The sequence below is a fragment of the Protobothrops mucrosquamatus genome, unplaced genomic scaffold (genome assembly GCF_001527695.2).
Source record: "Protobothrops mucrosquamatus isolate PMUCROS unplaced genomic scaffold, P.Mucros_1.0 scaffold112, whole genome shotgun sequence".
Lineage (NCBI taxonomy): Eukaryota > Metazoa > Chordata > Lepidosauria > Squamata > Viperidae > Protobothrops > Protobothrops mucrosquamatus.
In genome coordinates, this window is record NW_015386484.1 from 360543 (window position 1) to 385194 (window position 24652).

The window sequence follows — 24652 nt, forward strand, 5'->3', positions numbered from 1 at the left end:
GTTGCCCAGGTTGAGAAACACTGTTCTAGATAGAAGTGCCTCTAGGCGCTCCGCAGCCGCCCTCGGCGGACTGATCCCCGGATCCTCGCACCCTCTTCCTCCGCCAAGGCCGAGCGCGGCGCGTGGCTCCGAACGCCGACGGGCCGCAAGCCCGGGACATCGCTCCCCTCCCCCAGAGCCACGAGCTCCTGCAGCCGGCGCGCGGGGAGGGGCCAGGCCTCCAGGCATTGGCTCGCCTGGCGCTCTGCATTGGCTGGAAGGGAAGGGGGGGGGTCTGCTGGCTCGCTCGCTCTCCGGTTTAGACCCGCCTCCCTCCCCCCCGCCCCATTTTCCCAGCGCTGCCTCGTAGTCGGCCCCGGGTGAGTCTGCAGCCGGCGTAGTCAGCCCGGTCGCCCGCCCTGCCCCCTCCGTTGCGCCGCCGGGCCGGAGGTGGAGACGCCGACGCCGACGCCGCTGCCGCTGCCGCTGCCCGCCGCCGCCGTGCTGCTACTGCTACTGCCTGTCCGGGCCAGGCGGGGGCGGTTGCATGAGGTTGATGCTGCTGTGCTGCACTTGGAGGGACGAGCCCATGGGAGAGGACGAAGGTGGGTCGGGAGATTCCCCTGCGCCTCCTACCTCAACCACCGGCCTGCTTCCTCGGGGAGGGGGAGCGATCTCTTGACCACGGCATCCTCCGCAGGTGACCTTGAGTCCCGCCGGGAGCCGGGCTGCCTGACCCCTTGCTGCATTACACGCAAGACGCGCGCAAGCAGGCATTCGCACGTGAAACCACTAGCGAGCTCTCGATGCGCTCCCCCCTCCTCCCGCTGTGCCTTGCGGGTTGGGGGGGGGGAGTGGGGACTTGGCAGGCCCATGACGGAGAGATGCCCTTGGCACGTCGAAAGGGGACCTTGACGCAACCCCCCCCCTATCTCCGTTTCTTCCCCTACCGCCTCTCCACACTCATTCCCCAATTTAATTTGTACCCAGGTTCGCCGTCTCGAAACTACTTTTAGTGACAAAACTAAAAAAAAAAAATTGTAGGGGTCCCTGCGAGCACGTATAGAATGCGTTTTCTTCTCTCGTTCAGCCACGGAATTCCGACTTCGGATACTTTCCAACTCAAAAAAAAAAAAGGCAATATATGAGAACGAAGGTGACAAAATAAAAAATCTATTTCAACTCCCCCATCATCCCGTGGGTGCTGTCCAGGGTGCTGCCTCATCTTAATCTCCCGATGCCATTTCCCTACCAAGAACAAATGACCCCTAGTTAACCAAGGGCCAGGGGGGAAAATCCTTGAACGAGCTGGATTGCGGGATCAATTCTCACCCCTAATCTTTTATTGCATGTTTGTAACAGGATGCTTTAAGTGGTATTATAACTTTGGAACTGATTCTCCCCTTTCAGACATTTTTCTTTGTACTGTGTACTGTAACTTATACTGTAACATAAGAGCTGGTTTAAAATGATACCTTTAATAAGATGCAGATCTACAGCAGGGCTGGTTTTTTTCCTTCAGTCCTCCTTCATTCTTCCCATCCTTTGTGACCCCATGCTGAAATAGAGAATTTGGGGCAGGAATTATTGCCATTTATATGAAGTGAAGCAAGGAGAGGTAACTCTGTACATGCTTCAAGATACTTTAGCTCTTGAGGTAGATCATTAGATCCACCACCAGGTGCACTTTTGGAGGTTTTATTTCCCATTTTTGTGACTGGAAAAGACAAATATTCATAGAGGCCCCTTTGTTTCTTCGCAGCTGTCCTTCACCTTCCCATACCAGAGGGTGAAGTAGGGGATAATGCTGTTGTTACAGAAATGGAAAATCAATCCTTTTCCATCAGACATTGATCCAAAAGTCAGAAAAGCACCTTCTGCAGAAGGTTGTGGCCGTGAAACCCTTTGGGACTAGCAAAATTAACTCTTCCCTTCTGGCAGGCAACTGCTCTCCTTTCATCCCTAAAGAAACAAGGAATATCTATCTATCTATCCATCCATCCATCCATCCTTCTTCTCATTTTATAGAACAAGGAATTCTGGGTGGCTTACAACAAGTTATAACAAGTTCTCCTCCTTTCTGCACTTTTCTTCTTAAAGGAAGGGGGAGGATAATCATGGCTCTGTTTTGGAGGAAAAAGACACTAAGAAGCTTGAAGCTGCATGCTCAGCTCAAGGTTTTTGACAGATAAAACATTTTGCATGTTCTCAGAGACACTGCTTTGCATTAGATTTCCATTCTATATTTTGCCAAGGACTGTCTCAAAAGAATTGAATCTTAGGGATAACCTAGGAGCCAGGAAAGTTGAGAGAGAAAGGACCAACACTTGCACTTTTTAAATCTTAATAGCTAAGTCTGTTGCCAGAATCCAGAGTTTTACCACTCCAGCTGAGTTGTCTCTGCAGGCTGCAGCAGTTACCTCTATTATTTCTTTTGTGTTCCCCAGGAAGTGACCTGCCAATATGTGCCAGTTGCAGCCACAGCATCTACGATGGTCAGTACTTGCAAGCCCTGAACGCCGATTGGCATGCCAGCTGTTTCAGGTAGGGGGTCTTTGGTATGACTGTGGCTTGCAGGGTCTAGACGGAAGTTTTTGCTACAGAGGCTTATCTCCTTGTCTATGAGAACAAAGGAAGGGGGCATGTAGAGATCCATACTAATGTCAGAATTGCTCACCTGGATCATTCTATGTCATCTACAATATGATTGTGCAAAGTGAGCAAAAGCACACAGATTGATAGATTGCATGGGTCCTGAGTAATAGAAGTTCTCCTTTATTTGTCAGCTCTAAGAGCTCCAACTGATTTACAGGGAAGAGGGGGATCTCTCATTTTATTTTATTTGAAATAAAGTTGAGCTGACAGATAGCAGCTGGGCCAGATCCATCCAGTGAAGCAACTGATCAAAGATGAATCTGATTCCCCAGGTCTTAGTCAAACAACTACTATTATCATACCAGTGAGCCAAATAGGCTGCTTGTGCTAAACCACAAGCAAGCAAGCAATTGTCCTTAGTATGTTAGCTGGTATAGTCATTAGCCTAATATCTGTTAAAGCCATTCTAAATCAATGATCACCATCATTTCTTGTAGCAGTTTCTAGTGATCAGTACTCTTGATCTGACTTGTGTTCATGATTGGTCAGTTAGAATTACAGTCCCAACAATGTTTAATCCAATCCTGGATTAAATATTAGCCTTAATATATTTTAGCAGAAAAAAGTGCAATTCTGCCTTTTTCGGGGAAATAAGAAGGGAAAGTATATTCATGACATCCTAGGTATCAGCCAATCAATGCTTTGCCCAAACTGAACTGCATTTCAAACAAGCACAGCTGCTACTTCAGGCCTTTTGCCTGGGAGAGAGATGTTTTTGTCATGTTAAACACTGAATTTTAAAGCCTGCATGTTAAAGAGACTGTCCAGTTATATCCTAAGTTCAAAACCTGAAAAAAATGCAACAGTATTTAACTCTTACTGGTATACCCTGGATGTTCCTTTGTTGGATGTGACTAATGCAAAAGGCATCTCAAATGCTATAATATTAAACTTAAGTTAGGAAGAAGAGATAAGAAATAACAAGCAGATAGTATTTGGGTTTGTGTTATGCAACTTTGCCAGCTATGCTGGCAGGCTTTTGCATTGCTCACCGCAGTAGCAGACATCCCATAGGGCCAGCTTGTGGAAGGGTGCCAATAGATTTGAATTAGAAAGCAGCCTTCATCCTACTCTTACAAGAAAGTAACTTCCGTGCACCATTGCTCCATCCGAACAAGGAGATTAGAGTGCTCCCACTTTTGTGAATGACTGGTGACATCTGCATGACATGTTTAACTGGTTATTTTAGAGTGTTGTGCAAATATTTCTGGATCAGAATCAAGCTCCAAATAAATACCTTCATATAAACCTTGCCTTGAAATGGATTCCTGTTGGGCAAATGAAGAACAGAGAATTAAATAGAGCTACAAAATCTGATGGACCACTAGATGACAGTCAAGACAGTCTTTTTATTTGTTTGTTGCCTTCCAGTGGTCATCTTTGTGTTTGCATCCCTGTTCTGGTAGCCCTAAGCTGAATCTCTCTTTTGACCTTGGGACATAGAGATTGAAAAGCAGTCAGGGCTATTTTTTTTTCAAGTTTCCTTACTTTTTCCTCCTAAGGGCAAAGTTTGCCATCCCCTGCTGGCTTCAGCCCTGATTTATCACTCTGGGATTTTTTTGTAGTTAAAAAAAATGTTGAGAACTACAGCTGCACAGGAGCCTGGGATGCCAGCCAAGATGGCTGCTTCCTATTGCATTGAAGAAGTTGCTGTTTTCATTCATCATCTGCCATTGGATCATCAGGTAGATCACTTTCCTGCAAGCAGAACAGCAGCAGGCTCAATCTGCTCTTTTATGCATATAGAATCGGGGGGGGGGGGTGTGTTTCCTGGTCAAGTATATTGTGCAAACCCAGCCTGTTTGTTCACAATCAATAACTTGTGTAAATTCCCCCTGCAGGAAATTGACCAGGTTAAACGTGTAGTGTGAATGCATCACTGAGTCACATAATAGAATTCCTTTTACTCAGAAGTATATCTTAGGTTTCAATGGAATTGATTTGCAGATATCCTCTGTTTAAACTATGAACTGAAGTGTCTGTAGATTAATTGGAGGAACTGGTTAGTTTTAAAGCAGGAACTATGTTTTCAATTGTGGAGATCTGAACCAGGAACACTTTTGCTGCCTGCGGCATGTAAAATGATTTAGGGAAGAGATATTCTCCATCGCAACTAAGGGATAGTCCCTTTTTAAATTCTGAACCCTTGCATCACGTCTCCCTTTAACAAGCCTTTCAAAATGGGCATGAGATTTTGAATAATATCAAACAAGAGGAGAAGTTTCCCCCCCCCCAAGGGCTAATGTGTGACGTTCATTAGAATCAGTAGACTCCAAATTCAAGTAAACTGTATCGCAGGTAGCGGAGAAGAATAGACAGAAGAACCACCACTGAAGAAGGAGAGGTTCCTTCCTATATTCTGCTGCCTGCATAAAAGAATTGTGCTGGCTGCTGTATGCAATTGGCAAACTCCAAGCTTTGGAGAAGAGCTTTCATGTTTTAGGAGCTCAATATTTGAGAGAGCACCTCTCCAGGAAAGACTATCAACCCTGAAATCTACAGAGGGGCTCCCCTCAGTGCTCCAAGGTTGGGAGAGTCACGTTGGGATGCAGGAGATGGCCTTGATTGCTCTGGCTACCTTTGCAGGCCACACCATGGCTGTCTTTCTCAACTTTTCAGCATGAAAGGAGCTCCTGCCTTTTGACTCTCCTGTTCAGAATCTAACATCTACAGCAGTGGTTCTCAACCTTTTTAATGCCGCGACCCCCAACCGGTCGTAAGTCGAGGACTAAACCGGTCGTAAGTCGAGGACTAAACCGGTCGTAAGTCGAGGACTGAACCGGTCGTAAGTCAAGGACTACCCAACCGGTCATAAGTCGAGGACTTTCCCTGCCCGGGAGTGCCGCGCATGCATGGTTCCGCCCCCTGCGCCGGCCGAGGCGTAGCTGGCAAGCGGCAGAGACGGAGCAGGCCGACCACCAGCTGGCCCAGCCCAAGGGAGGTAAGGCACCCGCCGGAAAAGGGGGAAAAAATGGCGGACAGCCTTGCTTGGCGACCCCCGTGAAATGGTCGATCGACCCCAAATGGGGTCGTGCCCCATAGGTTGAGAACCACTGATCTACAGTTTAACTTTGTCTTTTGTCCCTTAAGTGCTCCCTATGTCTTCATTCACATAATATCTTGACCTGCTTACTCAAGTCACTCATTTCGAGGGTGCATGCAGTTCAGTGACTCATAAAGCCTCATAGCTTGGGTTACTATAACATATTAGCCCATGGTAAAAACTAAGCAAGGCATTAGATCTTGAGCAGATTCAGTTAGTTAAGGATGTTTTCTGAATATAACTTAGTGATATCATTAGGATGGTTACCGGGTGTTGTAAATGAAGTTCTTATTTATTTTAATCTTCTGTCTTGCCTTTAAATGGATTATAACCTGCCATAAGATCTGGGCTATAAATATTTAAAATAAGTAGTTGTGTTTCCTTGTTGGGGGGGCAGGGGGGGAGGCTAGGATGTAGAGACCTGTACTTTTCTTCTGTTTCTTGATTCCTGCTCTCTGTTCTTGGTTTTGCATCCCCCACCCAATCACTCCTTCCTCTTTCACATGGCTGGGGCTGAGCAACTACTAATAGCGATAGCAGCAGCTGGTTAACACAAAGAGTTGGCTTGCCTGCTATGCATTAGCTGGAAGACCTCCTGTGTCCTCTGGCTTGCCATTCTTTGCTTGTTCAGCACTAAGCTGAGTCCCAGAGTCCCAAGCTAATCTGCCTGAGGCCTGTCTCCTTTCTGTCATCCGGCCGGAAATAAAACAACCACTCTCTCACACCCCCACTCAGGAGAACGCAGCTCAAGGGAGGACGTGGGTGAGGGGTGTGTGTGGAGAAGCTGAGCAAGTGCTGTGGATGGATAACATTATGTGTCAATGTGCTGGTGATATTCCCGTATTCCAGACTGCTCGTTTGGTGGTTGAAAAGGCACCGAGGATGCCAAAATCGTAGAGTTGTTGATCGATAGACAAGCATCCTGGGCTGCTTGGGCAGAGTTCCATGGGAGTCACATGGATTCAGCTGTGCATCTGTCAATGAGGTTCCAGCAGCCAGACCTGGACGGCTCCACTGCATTGGAGGGCTGGCGTTCAGAGGAAAAGTTGTACGGAGAAGGCGTGCACGCAAAGGAAGTTCTGTCCCACTGTGTGATTACAAGACAGCTTCCTCCCTACTGGTAGTTAGATAGCAGAGCAGGCGTCTGAGTCACAGCAGTGGGTGCGGATCAAGGGGACAGTGCCCCTGTTTGTCACTCCCCTGCCTCTTTGGAGTGAGTGGACAATTGGCAGAATTCAAAGGGTACTGCAGAGTCTGGGCAGACTCCAGAGCCCCTCTGGAGGCAAGGACCAACATGCCCCTGGTCGCCCTTTAAGTGCCATCAGTGGACAAGTGACAAGAAGGGAACTCTACCAGCCATGCTGGCCACTGTGCTGAAACGCAATCGCCTCAGGATGGCGAGAGCCAAGTAAGTTTCATTTGGCATTTGTACTTTCTGATAAATCTCTGAGTGGCTGAGTTGTATTAAGCAAAAAGGTTTTGTAAGGTTCGGAAATCAGAGTGAATAAATCAGTTTCAGCAGGTTTTTTTTTAAAAAAAAATTAAAGTAGGATAAAGCATGTCAGCAAAGAGTTGGGGTGTGCAATGACTTTCAGTTCTGTTCTGATCATTTGCTCTGATGCTCCCAGTGCTCTGTTAGATGCTTGGCAGATCAAAGCGGTTTTGCAGTTGATGATGAAGTTTCCAGCCCGCAGCTGAAGAACAGCAAAAGTTCACATCCGTGTGCAAGGAAAGGCCATATTTTATTACCCCCACAATGAAGGGAGGGCTAGATCCCTTGTGTCAATGCTGCTTTGTATTATTTGCTTTGTGTTGGGCATAATTTTTTGCTCAAGGAGCTCATTAATCAAATCTACAGTTCTCTGCCCCAAGGATCTTACAAATTATGTACAACAGTGAGCAAAATGGGAGGGTGGAAAAGATGAAAGGGTGGCCACAGCAAATGACTGCAATGTCCTGTACTTAATTTTAACTTTAGATACAAGCAAGAATAAAAGAGCAAAGAAGAGAGATTTATAGGAACCAAGTCTTTATTTGAAATAGGAGCCAAAAAACACTTGCAAAAACAACATTCTCCATATCTCCATATCTCTCACAAAATGCACGACTTGCTTGTGACTCAGCCATGGTTTCTGGTATCACTTTTATTTTTTTTAAGAGGGAAGAAGTTGATATTACAAAAAAAAATATGGTGCGTAAAGATCAATTGGGATGCCTTGTGTGTTTCCTCAAGCAGTGACACAAACTTTCTGCTTAGCAGTCAGGATCTGATTAGATCCTCTTGGTGGGATCCTTTTAACCTTACAGTGGAGGCATCAGACTAGAAACAGGATACCATGAGTTCTAGTCCTGCCTAAGGTATGAAAGCCAGCTGGGTGACTTTGGGTCAGTCATTCTCTGTCAGCCCAGTCTGCCTCACAGGGTTGTTGTTATGGGGAAAATAGGAGGAGGAAGGAGTATTAGGTATGTTCATCACCTTGAGTTATTTATAAAAAATACAGGATTAAAAAAAATCTAAATACTGCTCTCTGTCTTAATTCTAGTTAAAGCTGCAATAATTATAGCAATAGCACTTAGATTTATAAACCGCTTCATAGTGCTTTATAGCCCTCTCTAAGTGGTTTACAGAGTCAGCATATTGACCCCAATGATCTCAGTCCTCAGATCACCCAGAAGGCTGAGTCCACCTTGAGCTGGCATATTATTCTTGATCTGGCCTTGGATTTTCTTTCCCAGGAGGGGGTGGGGAGGCTGCCAGCCAGAGAAGCAGGGGACATGAGTGTGGGAGAGGGCAGAGTCAGCAGCTGGGCTCCAGAGATAGTTGTGTGACATTATTCGTTAGCTGAGGAACAATGCAGGGAGAGTATTTTGCCTTCCTTCCCTATACTTCGGATTTGGGAAGCAGGATCAGGATTATTCAGTAGAACTGCTGTTATAGCCATGATGATTAGGAAAAGAAATGCAACTTCAAAGATTAATATTTTTTTTTCTGGGAGGAGCTGAGGAGGGCTGTTGCCTGAGTTCTACTTGTGGGCTTTTCTGGGGCTGTTGGGTAGAAAGATGTCATGGTTCAAGAGATTAGCACAATTGCCCACAGACATTTGGCTTTCTTTCATTAGAAACAGAATACTGGGCTAAAGCATTGAATGGAACAGTAAGGATGTGGTTCTGGTGTTGTTTCCTTGTGGTCTTGCAATTTCCTTCTGTGCTCATGTGATCTAGTCAGGATTGTGTAGTTCTCGCATCTGGGCTTGGTTGTGGCTGTTAGGAAACAAAAATTGACTAACCGTGTCAGTAATCTATCCCACTGCTATGTTCACCCAGCACACTTTAACAAGGTCATTCAACAACTTAATATTCAGAGGTTCCCACAATAAGAAACATAAACAATAAAAATGTAAACAGATAAAGGGGGATTATGCAGTATTCCAAGGGTCCCCCCATAGTAATCATTAAAATATACAGTAAACCTGTAAAATAGACAGTAAATAGAGCTCCCCCTGAGAGATCTTGAAGCCATTCCAACCTTTTTTTTCCCATTGTATGTCAATGGAAAAATTTCAATGGAAAAAAATGTCCATTGAAGCTCTTCCAAGCCCCTCCCCCTTCCCATCAGAACAAATCCCTCCATAGCCCCTACCATTCTCCCAGAACCGATGAAGCTTCTTGGATGAGAAGTGAAATGTCTTCTTCTTCTTCCTCAAGGAAAAAAAAACAGTCCAGTTGCCTTTTGAAAAAGCTCGTGTGTTATGCAAATGCACTTTTCTAGTCTGCATTTGACTGTTTAAGGGCATTGTGGAAACACATCGAACATACAGGATAGATCTTCTCTGTAAGTTCTCTCTCTTCAAATCCCTCCCAGGGCTTTAATTGCTCCACTGTGTTGTCCTTGCCTACAAAGAGTATGGTCCTGCTAAATACTAAGGGGAGCTGAGAAGATTGGGAAGCAGCATGCTTAAGAGGATAGCAGCTGTGCAAGGGTTAAACCAGCGAGCTTCTGGATTGGTTAGCCGTCTTCTCTCTAGAGTTTGGGAAGTTCTGCAAGGGTGATGTAATGGGGTGGCCCCTGAGTGATGTCATTGCTACTTGGCATTCTCCGCCTGATTCCAGAAAGATGGGTGGGCAAAAAAAGAGGAGGGGAGTGAGTAACAAATGAAAACACGCTACAGATGAGTATCTTTGGAAAGCTTTTTAGGCTGTGCTAAAATGTTTAATAATTTAGGGGGAGGTCTTCTACACTCCAGTCTTGGGTGTTTTTTTTTAACCTACTGCTGATGCAGAGCTAGAGGGGGACATTTTGCTGCTGCTCAAGAAAGCCTCATAAAGCAAGTAGCATTATGGTTGTGATAGGCTTACTTTGATCCATCTGAAAGTACACAATGCCATGGCAGGTTTCTTGCGTATCACCATTTAGTCTGCATGTTACTTCAGACCCTCTAAACGATCCTGTCTAATCCAGATTTCCAGGCTACTGTAATGGCTATGCTATAATCACTCTGCCTACAGCTACTTAAATCCTAAAACGTTTTGGTATCTATCCAAGCCAGGATGCAAGCTGATCCATATAGATCCTAGAGTGCTTCACTTGTATGAAACATCCTAGGATCCTTCTTTATGGAGTTGAGATCACAGGGAGCAGCAATTACCTGTACCAGCTAAGCTTCATATTCTTTTGCCCTCATCAGTCAGTTCCATTTCTTGTGAATCTACTCATCCTTTCATTATCTCATCTCTCTTTGAAACCCAGCATCTTCATTTATATTTATGCTACACTGTAAATTGAATGCTTTCAGCTTGAACTTGCCACAAAACAAGCTTTGGACTGTAAGAAAATAATGGAATGCCTGAATAGCAAGATTTTAGGTCTGTATTCTTACCCAGTTGGAATATACATATTCATACAATGCAGACTGCTTCTGAGACCAGCTTAGCTGAGAAAATGCCCAGTGGTCTCTGGGCAAGAGATCTAGACAAATCATAACTCCCTGGGTGCCTGTTAGATGACTCTCTCCCATGTTCTGCATTTGGGTTTGCAGTTAAAACCAGAATCAATCTGTATAGAGCTTGAAAGGACCTTGGAGGTCTTCTAGTCCAACCCCCCAACTCAAGCAGGAGACCTTAGACCAGCGGTTCTCAACCTGTGGGTCGTGACCCCTTTGGGGGTCGAACGACCCTTTCACAGGGGTCGCCTAAGACCATCAGAAAACACATATTTCCGATGGTCTTAGGAACCGAGACACCGCTCCTCTATCCGTCTCTGCACGGCTTCGAACTGGGGGCCGTTGCAGTGCCGGATTCGTTTCCGTTGAGCATCTCCTAAGGGAGGCTGTGCTGCTTCGCGGCCCTTTCCGCGGAGGAGGCTGAACTAAGCTCTGCCAGCGCTGTCACCCCCTTGGCTCTCTCTCGCTCTCTCTCTCTCCCTCTCCCCGCCTGGGCGCTTCTCCAACCAGGCTGGGCGGAGCCGGCAGAGCGGCCTCCCTGCCCCCCCCCCCCTGGCCAGCTGGAGCCGGGCAGGCCTGCGACCTTCGGAAGTGAGGTGAGGACAGGCAAGGCGCGCTGAGCCCCGTGCGCGGCGGGTGAGTGGGTGGCGTCGGTGCGCGCTTGGAGAGCCCTTAGGGTTGGGGGTCACCACAACATGAGGAACTGTATTAAAGGGTCACAGCATTAGGAAGGTTGAGAACCACTGCCTTAGACCATTTCAGAGCGATGGCTGTCCACTCTTTTCTTAAAAACCTCCAGCAATGAAGCACCTACACCTTCTGAAGGCAAGCTGTTCCACTAGTTAATTGTCTTCACTGTTAGGAAGTTTCTCCTTATTTCCTGGTTGCTTCTCTCCTTGATTAGTTTCCATCCATTGTTTCTTGTCTTGCTTTCTAGTGCTTTGGAAAATAAGTTGACCCCCTCTTCTTTGTGGCAGGCTCTCAAATACTGGACTACTGCTACAGTATCATGTCACCCCTAGTCCTTTTTTTCTCTAGAATGGCCATACCCAATTCCTGCAACTGTCCGTCATCACAAGCGTTGTGGCGCAAGGTAATCCTTGTCCCTTGAGACTGTCATTGCGGTTGGTTACCTGGAGTGCGCAGGAAGGAAGGGGAGGAGCAATTTGTTAGAAGCTATGCAAGTCTGTTGCAGCAGAAAGAATGGAGCAGGCTTTCAACTCAATGCAGAGGAGCGGGTCCACCTTAGCACAGCAGCATGCAAGCTGTTTTCCCAGGGTTTTGTTTTGATCGATCAGCAGGCAAATGTGGGAGGCAGACTGAGACAAGGGGGATCCTGGCTGGTCCAGGTGATGTGCCTAGAAATGGGAAAACAAGGCAACAGAGGGAGTTAGCAGACCCAGCCAGCTGCTCCTTCAGATGGGGCTAATTTGAAGGATTCCCTTCCTCCTCTAGAGATTTCTAGGAAACTTTACGGTTAAACCTTGGGATTTGCCAACCATGGCTTAGGGGCATCTAGTGTTTGTCTGGCACATTTTCATTTTCATTGAATCCTGCATTTAAGCTTACAGAAGGACTTTCTTCCTGTCTTCTAGAGATGATGCATTCATTTATTGGGAAAAAAAAACCCCATTGAAAACCAGAGCTTGTTTACGAGCAAGGTTTTCAGGATTTACTTCTTTTAGTTGTTACATTTTTAATAAGATCATTCAAAGTGGCATTTTTTCAGAACAATTATGATTTAAACCATTAGAGCACCCATCTTGCTGGTTGGGGAACTCTGGGACTTGCAGTCCACATATATGATAGTTGCTGAGGTTGAGAAACACTGCAAAGAAGTAGAAAATCAAGGCATTATGCCTCAATATTGCCGAACAAAGCACGAAGGCAAACTTTTGCTTCAAAAGAAATGCATGCATCGAAGACCTTTGGAAACAGCAGTGCATCTCTCCTGATGTGGCGCAGTGCTGCCACATTTAGGGCAGCAGCACCAGAAACACGTTTTGTGAAACATCTAAAGCAGGGATTCCCAACACCACCCTGGCCTTGACCCAGTACCAAGCTATGGCCCATTTGGAACTGGGCCAGAGAAGCAGCGGGTGAGTGCGCACACGCAGCTCCATTTGTGCGCGGAAGCATCTCCTCTGCCACCACCACCCCAGCCGGGCTGCAAAGCCAGAAAGGTTGGGGACTGCTAATCTAAAAGAAAATACTTTTCAGGGAACAGGTTTAAATTTTGAGTCTGTCTGAAAAAAAAAGTTACTTGAGCATATTATATAAAAAGCATGAAATGAACGTGCTAACATCCTAAATTCAAAAATGAAATCCAATGGCAATCAGTGCAAGAAAATAAAAGTGGTTATTCCAGTGAAAGCATTAAACTTCTTTAGAAGATTGAGAGGCTAAATCCTAAAATATTTGAAAAAAACAATGGGGGCATTGGGGGATGAGGGAAGGTTTTTTTTAAAAAAAAACAAACAAACCAGAAGGATGACTGTGCAACCGAACACATGCATAAATGCGTATAAAGGGGCAGAGCTTTGATTGCAGTTCACAATTGCCACCTTGATGCTTTTGACTGCTCCTCTTATGGATGCCTCTGAGGAAGATAATAACATGGCACCAAGTGATACACAATACTGGAAATGACTAAGGTATTTCTCAATTTATGACCATAATTGAGCCCAGGATTGTGATCATAAGTCGTGCCAGTCCATAAGTGTGTCATCACACGACCATGCCAGATTTTATGACTTTTTTTTTTGTAGTGATGGTAAAGCAAACATAATGGTTGTTAACCCAACACTGCAGTCATTAAGTAAATCCATTGTCTGCAACCAACATTCTTTGCTGCAAACTGGAAGCAAATGTCAGTTTCTTGTAAAAACAGTGTAAATCACAGTCAGATGACTGTGGGACACTGCAAACAGCCCTAAATGCAGCACCCAAAATGCAGTCATGTGACTGTGGAGGAGCTTGGTTATCAGAACTTTGAATCCGGGTCATAAGTACCTAAAACTAAAACATATAAGGAATGGTTGCAGGAATTGGGTATGTCTAGATTAATGAAGAGAAGGATGAGGGGTGACCTGATAGCAGTGTTCCAATATCTCAGGGGTTGCCACAAAGAAGAGGGAGTCAAGCTATTCTCCAAAGCACCTGAAGGCAGGACAAGAAGGAATGGATGGAAACTAATCAAGGAGAGAAGCAACCTAGAACTAAGGAGAAACTTCCTGACAGTTAGAACAATTAACCAGTGGAACAACCTGTCTCCAGCAGCGGTGAATGCTCCAACACTGGAAGTTTTTAAGAAGAGACTGGACAGCCATTTCTCTGAAATGGTATAGGGTTTCCTGCCTGAGCAGGGGGTTGGACTAGAAGACCTCCAAAGTCCCTTCCAACTCTGTTATTCTTATTCTATTCTATTCTATTCTATTCTGCCTTTTGGGAGATACATTGTAACTTTGAACGGTCATAAATGACCATTCGTAAGTCAAGGAGTATCAATAAAATAAGAATTAAACATTAAATTGAAACCCTCGACAATTAAATACCCATTTGAGTATGTAAAGTTCTTTACAAGTGTTATGAAGGAAATCAGTTCCCTTAGTTCCACATGCTGCATGTTTCATAGAAAGGGTGGAACTCTTATCACTGCCAGATGATTTTGAAGTATCTGTGGCAAACTCTCCTTTGACCTCTGTTAATAGGTGTTGTTGTTGTTGTAAATACTGTTAAATCTTTCTAGTGATGGTGGATCACTTTGCTGCCTCTTGTGGGAAATTGGTTAAAGGGAAGCGATATTATGCACGATCAACCTCAGACTCACTCAACATATTTTACATTTCTTACCTCCTTTTTCTCATGAAATACCGATGGGGTTGGATAATATATTTTACACTTCTCACCTCCTTTTTCTCATGACATACTGACAAGTTAGAAAGAGTCAGTGAGGTCAAGCCTTTGAAAGCCCTTGAAAGCCTCCTGAATTTCTGATTTAATCCTATGGAATTTGCATTCCAGAATGAGATAAGCCCAGTTGTTAGAAAACAGAAGGCCAGGTGAATGGACCTGTAGAAGAATTAAAAATTGAAACAAAGAGAAAGGAGCGTTATATATTTCCATTAGATAGATGAATGTAAGTTTTTTGCTCTGATATGTTAATTCATCTATACCAGGGGTCCCCAACCCCTGGTCCATGGACCAGTACCGGCCCACGGCATGCCAACAACCAGTCTGCACAAACAAGCAAAGCCCCATCCATGAGATGCAGGCAGCACAAAACCACGCACCCTCCAGTCCATGGAAAAAGCTCTCTCCACGGAAATGGTCCCTGGTGCCCAAAAGGTTGGGGACCTCTGATCTAAACAAAGTAAAGGCAAGACTATAAAAGTTGGGTGCTGTGACTTGCACTCATCTCTTCTCCAGACAAGATTCTGATCCATGATAGGATCATATAAAAAAGGAGTAAGCAGTTCGGAGCTATGTTCACCACACCCTGTCTCCCAAGACCTCAAGTTTTTGTGAACAAAAATGGTTAGAATAGAATAGAGTAACAGAGTTGGAAGAGATCTTTAAGGTCTTCTAGTCCAACTCCCTGCCCAGGCAGGAAACCTTATACTATTTCAGACAACTGGCTGTCCAATCTCTTCTTAAAAACCTCCCGTGTTGGAGCATTCACAACTTTTGGAGGCAATTTGTTCCACTGATTGTTTTCACCTCCAGTCCCCTAATCATCTTTGTTGCTCTTCTCTATACTCTTTCTAGAGTCTCAACATGATTTTTTACAGCATGGTGACCAAAACTGAATGCAGTATTCCAAGTATGGTCTTACCAAAGCATTATAAAGTGGTATTAATACTTCACATAATCTTGGTTCTATCCCTCTGTTAATGCAGCCTAGAACTGTGTTGGCTTTTTTGGCAGCTGCAGCACACTTCAGCCAAATCATTGATGAAGATGTTGAAGAATACTGGACCTAAACAGAGCCTTGGGGTACCCCACTGCATACTTCCCTCCGTGTAGATGCAGTTCCATTGAGAATTACATGTTGAGTGCAGTTACGAATCCATCTGGTGGTGATGCTGTCTAACCCACATTTTTCTGTCTTATCAAGTAGTAGGTTGTGGTCTATTTTATCAAATGCCTTACTGAAGTCCAAATAAATTATATCCACATTATTCCTCTGGTCCACTAATTTTGTCACCTGGTCAAAGAATGTAATAAGCTTTGTCTGGCATGGCCTGCTTTTGACAAACCCATGTTGGCTTTTGGTTATGTCTTTGTTTGCCTCTAGGTGTTCGCTGATTTGTTGCTTGATTACCTTTTCCAGAATCTTCCCAGGTATTGAGGTCAGGCTGATAAGTCTGTAGTTTTCTATTTTTTTTTCCATTTTTGAAGATAGGAACTACATCAACTCTTTTCCAGTCCTCTGGTAGTTCCTCGGTGCTCCAGGATCTTTGAAAGATTGAATGTTGGCCCCATTTTTTTCTAAAAATAAAAATGAAAATGGAAGTGGGAAGCCAATGGAAGGCCTATTTTTTTTTCATCTCCACACTTACAATTCTTCTATGTTCCACAAACCTCTAGAGAAATATAAGAGCTGGTTTGGTCTAGTAGTTAAGGCACCAGGCTAGAAACCTGGACAGAAGAGAAACCTTTATCAACACATTTACTGAAGGGTACATGCCTGAAACAGAAATTACTATTAGTAGATAGAGGGAATGTGCATAACAAGTACATGAGACTTTCTTTTTTATATATTTACTTCTAAGATTTATCAACTACTTCAATTCCAAGAGGTGGTATATAAATGTGTACAATGTCAAATGGTAAAAATGGTATACAAATGTAAAACATAAAAATCCAATATACAGGTAATCCTCCTTACAGCCACAATTGAGCCCCAACTTTATGTTGCTAAGTGAGACATCTATTATGTGCGCTTTGCCCCATTTTATGACATTTCTTATCACTGCAGTTGTTAAGTTAGAAACACGATTGTTAAGTGAATCTTATTTCCCCATTGACTTTGTTGGAAGGTTGCAAAAGGTAATCACTTGACCCTGAAACACTGCGACTGTAATAAATATGAGTCAGTTGCCAAGTGTCCGAATTTTGATCATGTGATGCTACAGTGGTCATAAGTATGATAAACAGTCATAGGTCACTTTTTCAGTGGCATTGTAACTTTGAACTGTATAATGCTAATAGAACAATAAAATAAAAGCCAATCTTTCTGGCGGTCAGCCTCGAAACATCTTCTTAAAGGGCCGACTTAGAGGGAAACAGGTTTAATCCTTTGAAACATCCTAGATGAAGGTCCCTTTGTCTAATGAAGGGGAGTCTCCACCATTACGACTACAAGTCCAGATGGCAGCAGCTCCTATTTAAATAGGGATCGCATGGGAAATATTTGATCTGAAATGCTGGGCTAAAGAAATTACAGTACATATGTGGACTCTCATGTTCTGAGTCAAAACCAAAGGATCGACTTTGCTAATATAGTTAACTTCATTACTGCATTAATCCATGGATGGTAAGTTGCCTGCCAATGTCACAAGGCATTTTACCAGAATAACAGAGTTGAAAGGGATCTTGGAGCTCTTCTACTCCAACCCTCAACTCAAGCAGGAGACCCTATACCATTTCAGACAAGTGGTTGTCCAGTCTCTTCTTCAAAACCTCCAGTAATGGAGCACCCACAGCTTCTGAAGGCAAGCCGTTCCGCTGATTAATTGTTCTCGCTGTCAGGAAATTGCTCCTTATTTCTAGGTTGATTCTCTCCTTAATTAATTTCCATCCATTACTTTTTGTTCTGCCTTCTTCTTTGTGGCAGCCCCTTAAGTATTGAAACACTCAAGAACCCAATCTTGAGGTTGGATGCCTTGTGTTGGGCACATCTTTGGGGAAACTGTGTAGCTGTTGCCATAACCACATTCATGGGTAGTTTGCCTAGCTAAGGAATCCCTGTTTATAAAGTAATTCCATTTGGCCTCAAAGCTAAACTGTTAGGTACATGAGGGGTGGGTAGTGTTAGAAAAGTTGATGACTGTGATTGAAACCTCACCCCTTTTTAAACTGCATTGTAATGTGCATTAAAAGAGAATATCATCACCCCACTCCCACCACTGCTGCAAACCTTCTGGTGAAAGGAGGAAAAATGTTCTTCAGATGAATAGCCCCTTGACCTTGGGAGAGTTTATGACTTACAAATGTTATTTTGTTTCATTGAATAAGCCATAGTGACTTAGTCATTATGTTGTGTGAATCCATAAACCAGGAGTGAACTTTCTGTACTTCCAAGGCGAAATCTCCTTCTTGTGTGACTTTTAGGCTAACATGCAAAACCAGATCACGTAAGACGAAAGGCTTTTTATCGTCATAAACATATTAGGTTTATTTTTGCTTTTTCATTCAGGAACTCAAGGCAGCACATTCTTCCTTCCTATTTTGCCCCAGAACAAAGTTTTTAAGTTTTTAAGAAGAGACTGGACAACCATTTGTCTGAAATAGTATAGGGCAGTGGTGGCGAACCTATGGCATGCGTGCCACAGGTGGCATGCAGAGCCCTCTCTGTGGGCATGCGGACCGTCACCCCAGTCCTAGGCCTTCAGATGGGTTTTATAAAACCTTTTCGCTTTAGGCGTCTGCCATCGTGTGCAAAAAAAAAAAGGTTCAATCAATCAATCAATTTCAACTGGAAAAAAAAAATCTCGCAAAGTTGGAATTGATTGATTGAACTTTTTAGTCCCACCCAGTCTGCAGTTACCACCGAAGCCATGCCCACCCAATGGGCCATGCCCACCCGGCACCCAATGATACATAAGTGGGTTTTGGGTTGCAGTTTGGGTACTCAGTCTCTAAAAGGTTCGCCATCACTGGTATAGGGTTTCCTGCCTGAGCAAGGGGTTGGACTAGAAGACCTCCAAGGTCCCTTCCAACTCTATTATTATTATTATTATTATTATTATTATTAGTAGTAGTAGTAGTAGTAGTAGTAGTAGTAGTAGTAGTAGTAGTAACAACCCTGTGAGGTGGGTTGGGCAGAGAGTGATTGGCCCAAGTTCAGAGTGAGAGCTTCTGTGGCTGAGGGTGGCCCAGGAGCTGGATTTCCCCATTCCAAGTCCAGTTCCTTTATCACTTCACCACCGCCACCCCAATTGGCAGGATCCATATAATACACTTAACCAATTCAAATGTAATCCCAGCAGATGCATTCATATAAGATGGTTATATAAAAAGGTTAATGTTAACCTTTTTAATTCTTTTTGTAGCTTATTGTGTTGGGCAAATCAGCCATTTGGTTCATTTAGGCTTCAGTTTACTCTAAATGAATCAATAAATAAGTTGGGTGAATCCACACATAGAAACTCCTAGGCACTGTCATCAAAATTCAATGAGTAAATCATAATGCAACCGCATACTTTTCAGGGGAGGCTAAATCAAATTGAAGCCATAATGTATCTTATTTTATTCACCTCTCAAACTTTGGGGGGGGGGGGGGCAGAAGGAAATACCATTGCCATCCCTTCTGGAAATGTCACCATTGGTTATTACTGTGACTTCTGTTAATGTTTAAAATTATTTTTAATAAAAGCCAGGCTTTCAAAGATAAAAAAAGATGTGCGCCTCTTTGCAAGCCACAGTCACTGGATTCCGACATTATGCTGAGCCAAAATGAAACAAACCACAATAAGCGGACTGATGAGGCCCCAGATCTATTCTCTTCGTTCTTTGGGAACTGCTGGAAGCATGAAATATTGTGGGTGGGGGAGAAGAGAGAGATTCGAGTTTGTCATTTGATTCCAGAGCTTAAACAGAGAATTCAAGGACAAAGGAGACAGAGCTGAGAGCAGCAATATGAAAGATATTTGAGACCTTTCCTCTTATTTCCAGTTCCATTTCCAAATTAAGCATAAATTCAAAGGCTGGGGAAAAAATACAGCCAAGAACGGGGGGATGCCTTCAAATGAGCAGAGAAATTTTCACTTGGAAATTCAGAAGCAAGTACAGTGCTACCTTGATAATCGTCGTTAANGCTCCTATTTAAATAGGGATCGCATGGGAAATATTTGATCTGAAATGCTGGGCTAAAGAAATTACAGTACATATGTGGACTCTCATGTTCTGAGTCAAAACCAAAGGATCGACTTTGCTAATATAGTTAACTTCATTACTGCATTAATCCATGGATGGTAAGTTGCCTGCCAATGTCACAAGGCATTTTACCAGAATAATAGAGTTGGAAGGGATCTTGGAGCTCTTCTACTCCAACCCTCAACTCAAGCAGGAGACCCTATACCATTTCAGACAAATGGCTGTCCAGTCTCTTCTTAAAAACCTCCAGTAATGGAGCACCCACAACTTCTGAAGGCAAGCCGTTCCGCTGATTAATTGTTCTTGCTGTCAGGAAATTTCTCCTTATTTCTAGGTTGATTCTCTCCTTAATTAGTTTCCATCCATTACTTTTTGTTCTGCCTTCTTCTTTGTGACAGCCCCTTAAATATTGAAACACTGCTTCTTGAACCCAATCTTGAGGTTGGATGCCTTGTGTTGGGCACATCTTTGGGGAAACTGTGTAGCTGTTGCCATAACCACATTCATGGGTGGTTTGCCTAGCTAAGGAAACCCTGTTTATAAAGTAATTCCATTTGGCCTCAAAGCTAAACTGTTAGGTACATGAGGGGTGGGTAGTGTTAGAAATGTTGATGACTGTGATTGAAACCTCACCCCTTTTTAAACTGCATTGTAATGTGCATTAAAAGAGAATATCATCACCCCACTCCCACCACTGCTGCAAACCTTCTGGTGAAAGGAGGAAAAAATGTTCTTCAGATGAGTAGCCCCTTGACCTTGGGAGAGTTTATGACTTACAATTGTTATTTTGTTTCATTGAATAAGCCATAGTGACTTAGTCATTATGTTGTGTGAATCCATAAACCAGGAGTGAACGTTCTGTACTTCCAAGGTGAAATCTCCTTCTTGTGTGACTTTTAGGCTAACATGCAAAACCAGATCACGTAAGACGAAAGCCTTTTTATCGTCATAAACATATTAGGTTTATTTTTGCTTTTTCATTCAGGAACTCAAGGCAGCATATTCTTCCTTCCTATTTTGCCCCAGAACAAAGTTCTTAAGTTTTTAAGAAGAGACTGGACAACCATTTGTCTGAAATAGTATAGGGCCGTGGTGGCGAACCTATGGCATGCGTGCCACAGGTGGCATGCAGAGCCCTCTCTGTGGGCATGCAGACCGTCGCCCCAGTCCTAGGCCTTCAGCTGGGTTTTATAAAACCTTTTTGCTTTAGGCGTCTGCCATCATGTGCAAAAAAAAAAAAAAGGTTCAATCAATCAATCAATTTCAACTGGAAAAAAAAATCTCGCAGTTGGAATTGATTGATTGAACTTTTTAGTCCCACCCAGTCTGCAGTTACCACCAAAGCCATGCCCACCCAATGGGCCATGCCCACCCGGCACCCGACGATACATAAGTGGGTTTTGGGTTGCAGTTTGGGCACCCAGTCTCTAAAAGGTTCGCCATCACTGGTATAGGGTTTCCTGCCTGAGCAAGGGGTTGGACTAGAAGACCTCCAAGGTCCCTTCCAACTCTATTATTATTATTATTATTATTATTATTATTATTATTATTATTATTATTATTATTATTATTAGTAGTAGTAGTAGTAGTAGTAGTAGTAGTAGTAGTAGTAGTAGTAGTAGTAACAACCCTGTGAGGTGGGTTGGGCAGAGAGTGATTGGCCCAAGTTCAGAGTGTGAGCTTCTGTGGCTGAGGGTGGCCCAGGAGCTGGATTTCCCCATTCCAAGTCCAGTTCCTTTATCACTTCACCACCGCCACCCCAATTGGCAGGATCCATATAATACACTTAACCAATTCAAATGTAATCCCAGCAGATGCATTCATATAAGATGGTTATATAAAAAGGTTAATGTTAACCTTTTTAATTCTTTTTGTAGCTTATTGTGTTGGGCAAATCAGCCATTTGGTTCATTTAGGCTTCAGTTTACTCTAAATGAATCAGTAAATAGGTTGGGTGAAACTACACATAGAAACTCATAGGCACTGTCATCAAAATTCAATGAGTAAATCATAATGCAACTGCATACTTTTCAGGGGAGGCTAAATCAAATTGAAGCCATAATGTATCTTATTTTATTCACCTCTCAAACTTTGGGGGGGGGGGGGGCAGAAGGAAATACCATTGCCACCCCTTCTGGAAATGTCACCATTGGTTATTACTGTGACTTCTGTTAATGTTTAAAATTATTTTTAATAAAAGCCAGGCTTTCAAAGATAAAAAAGATGTGCACCTCTTTGCAAGCCACAGTCACTGGATTCCGACATTATGCTAAGCCAAAATGAAATAAACCACATTAAGTGGACTGATGAGGCCCCAGATCTATTATCTTGGTTCTTTGGGAACTGCTGGAAGCAGGAAATATTGTGGGTGGGGGAGAAGAGAGAGATTCGAGTTTGTCATTTGATTCCAGAGCTTAAACAGAGAATTCAAGGACAAAGAAGACAGAGCTGAGAGCAGCAATATGAAAGATATTTGAGACCTTTCCTCTTATTTCCAGTTCCATTTCCAAATTAAGCATAAATTCAAAGGCTGGGGAAAAAATACAGCCAAGAACGGGGGGATGCCTTCAAATGAGCAGAGAAATTTTCACTTGGAAATTCAGAAGCAAGTACAGTGCTACCTTGATAATCGTCGTTAATTGGTTCTGGGAGGCACAATGAGTATCAAAAACCATGAGTACCAAACAGTTTGGCTATAAGGAATAATGTAAATAAATTTAATGCATTCCCAAACCAGAGACAATGCACATTTTTAAGGCAAGGTGTAAAAAAAAATAGGGTTGTATATCATTACTTTACATGAGAAATAAAGCTAAAAATTAATAAATACCTAGGTTAAATAAAATAAAAAGCTTCACTTTACATGTACTGATGAAGAAAAAAAAGCACAAAAATACACAAAATGACCACAGAAGCTAAGATAAGACTCTAAGGAATGTGCACATGGCAAGAGCTACCTCATGACTAACACATCCCTCATTGCTGGAAAGGGTAGCGAGTCACAAGGCAGCCGACACCGACAAATCCTAGCTTGCTTCTCAACCAAGATGTCAAAATGCTATTTGGTCACTATGATAACTGTCCTTATCTTGAGGTTGTGCTATTGTTCAAGGAATGTCTAGTGAGAGCAGTACTGCTAACTCCTACACAAAAATCAGCATCCTTGGGGATTGTTCCCCAAATGTGTCAAGTTTGATTCAGCCTTCCATCCTTCTGAGGTCGATAAAATGAGGACCCAGATTGTTGGGGGCAATAGGCTGGCTCTGTAAACCGTTTAGAGAGGGCTGTAAAGCACTATGAAGTAGTATATAAGTCTAAGTGCTATTGCTATAATTCAGTAGGAATCCAAGCTACTTAACCAGGGTTGGGATTTTCCACATTCTCTTCCATTTTAATCAAGAACAGCAGTTTTGGAGAAATGACTGACAATCCCTCAGATACTGTGGTACTAATAATCTGCAGAAAACTACATGGCTTCTAGAAAATTTGGCAAAGTGGATTTCCCAGAACTCATATGGTTTTACACCTTAGTAATAGATTCATCCATATGTACATATGCATGTATATGTATTTTGTGTCATGGGTACTGTATTTGTGTATTGCCAAAAGCTAGATCATAAATCTCTGAGAACTTCAATGATCTTATGAGAGAATATTGAAATATTTTGAGGTTTTGGTTGAAATATAATATATCACACAAGTTCACTGAACTTTTTCAAGTTTTAGTAGTCCTACAAGATTCCAGCTGGTTTCAGACATTTCACTTCTCATTGAGGAAGCTTCTTCAATCTGAACTGAAGAAGCTTTTTAGATGAGAAGTGAAAGGTCTTCAAGGAAAAATGAAGAAAGCCCAGTTGCCTTTTGAAAAAGCACCTTGGGACTCCAGCTGGTTTACAAAAAATAATGGAGGGGGTGTCTAAAGACCACAATACGTCCCAGGTTATCACAGTAAAGCAAAACAAGACAATAGTATGGTCATAGACCAGCATATATTCCCTAGGTAGTTTGGTGCCCGTGAACCGCTTTGCCACTTTCTGGTCCAAAGATTACTGGGAGTTTTATGAATGGGTGCAGTGGTTCAACTGATGGAGAAGATGGTCTCTTTTGCATTTTTGGAAGAGATTCTGGTTGTAACCTTAATTTTACCTCAGTATACAGAGGATCTTAGATTAGATTAGATTAGATTAGATTAGATTAGATTAGATTAGATTAGATTAGATTAGATTAGATTACCTTTATTATCATTTTTTCCTGTGGGCACAATGGCACACATTAAAAATGAAATTTAGTTGCTTCTTCTCAAAGTGTACATATACATAATGTACATTTAAAACATACTATATACAACATATGTATAGACCTATACCCTTACATATGTAACATAAATATTAATCACTGTCCATCTTGAATACATAACGGAAGGAGGAAGCTTTAGAATTCACAAGGTTAATACTGTATGGAACAAAGCTGTGACTGAATCTGGATGTTCTGCTTTGGATACCACGGAGCCCCCTCCTCCCAGAAGATAACAAGAAAAACAGGTCGTGAAGAGGATGTGTAGTGTCCCAGACAATCTTGCGGACCCTGCTCAAGCAACACTTATGTGCTATATTGTGGATGGAAGGGAGGGCACTGCCAATGATCTCTTCAGCCATCCTCACCAAACTCTGCACTGCCTTCCTGTCTGAAGCAGTGATGCTTCTAAACCAGACTGTGATGCTGTATGACAGGATGCTCTTGATCGTCCCTCTGTAGAAAGTGGTAAGGATAGGGGAAGGAAGATGTGCTTTTCTCATGCGATGCAGAAAATGCAGGTGCTGCTGTGCCCGCTTCACCAGTGTCTCACTGTTGAGCGACCAAGCCAGCCTACTTGTTAACTGCACACCCAGGAATTTGATGCTGGTAACCATCTCCACAGGTGAATCATTAATGCACA

General features: G+C 43.2%; 1 protein-coding gene and 1 non-coding gene across 2 annotated transcripts in view; both read left to right on the plus strand.

Moving 5' to 3' along the window:
- Positions 1-526: 526 nt before the first annotated feature.
- The window catches only part of LIMK1 (LIM domain kinase 1), a 46055-nt gene continuing 21929 nt past the window's right edge, over positions 527-24652 (plus strand). The window contains exons 1-2 of the mRNA XM_015812805.1: positions 527-584; positions 2427-2523. Of these exons, the coding sequence (XP_015668291.1) occupies positions 527-584; positions 2427-2523 (155 nt within the window). The remainder of the gene's footprint in view (positions 585-2426; positions 2524-24652) is intronic.
- Positions 22794-22916, plus strand: LOC114922350. Its single transcript, XR_003810385.1, has one exon. It is a non-coding gene; the product is annotated as a U4atac minor spliceosomal RNA (small nuclear RNA).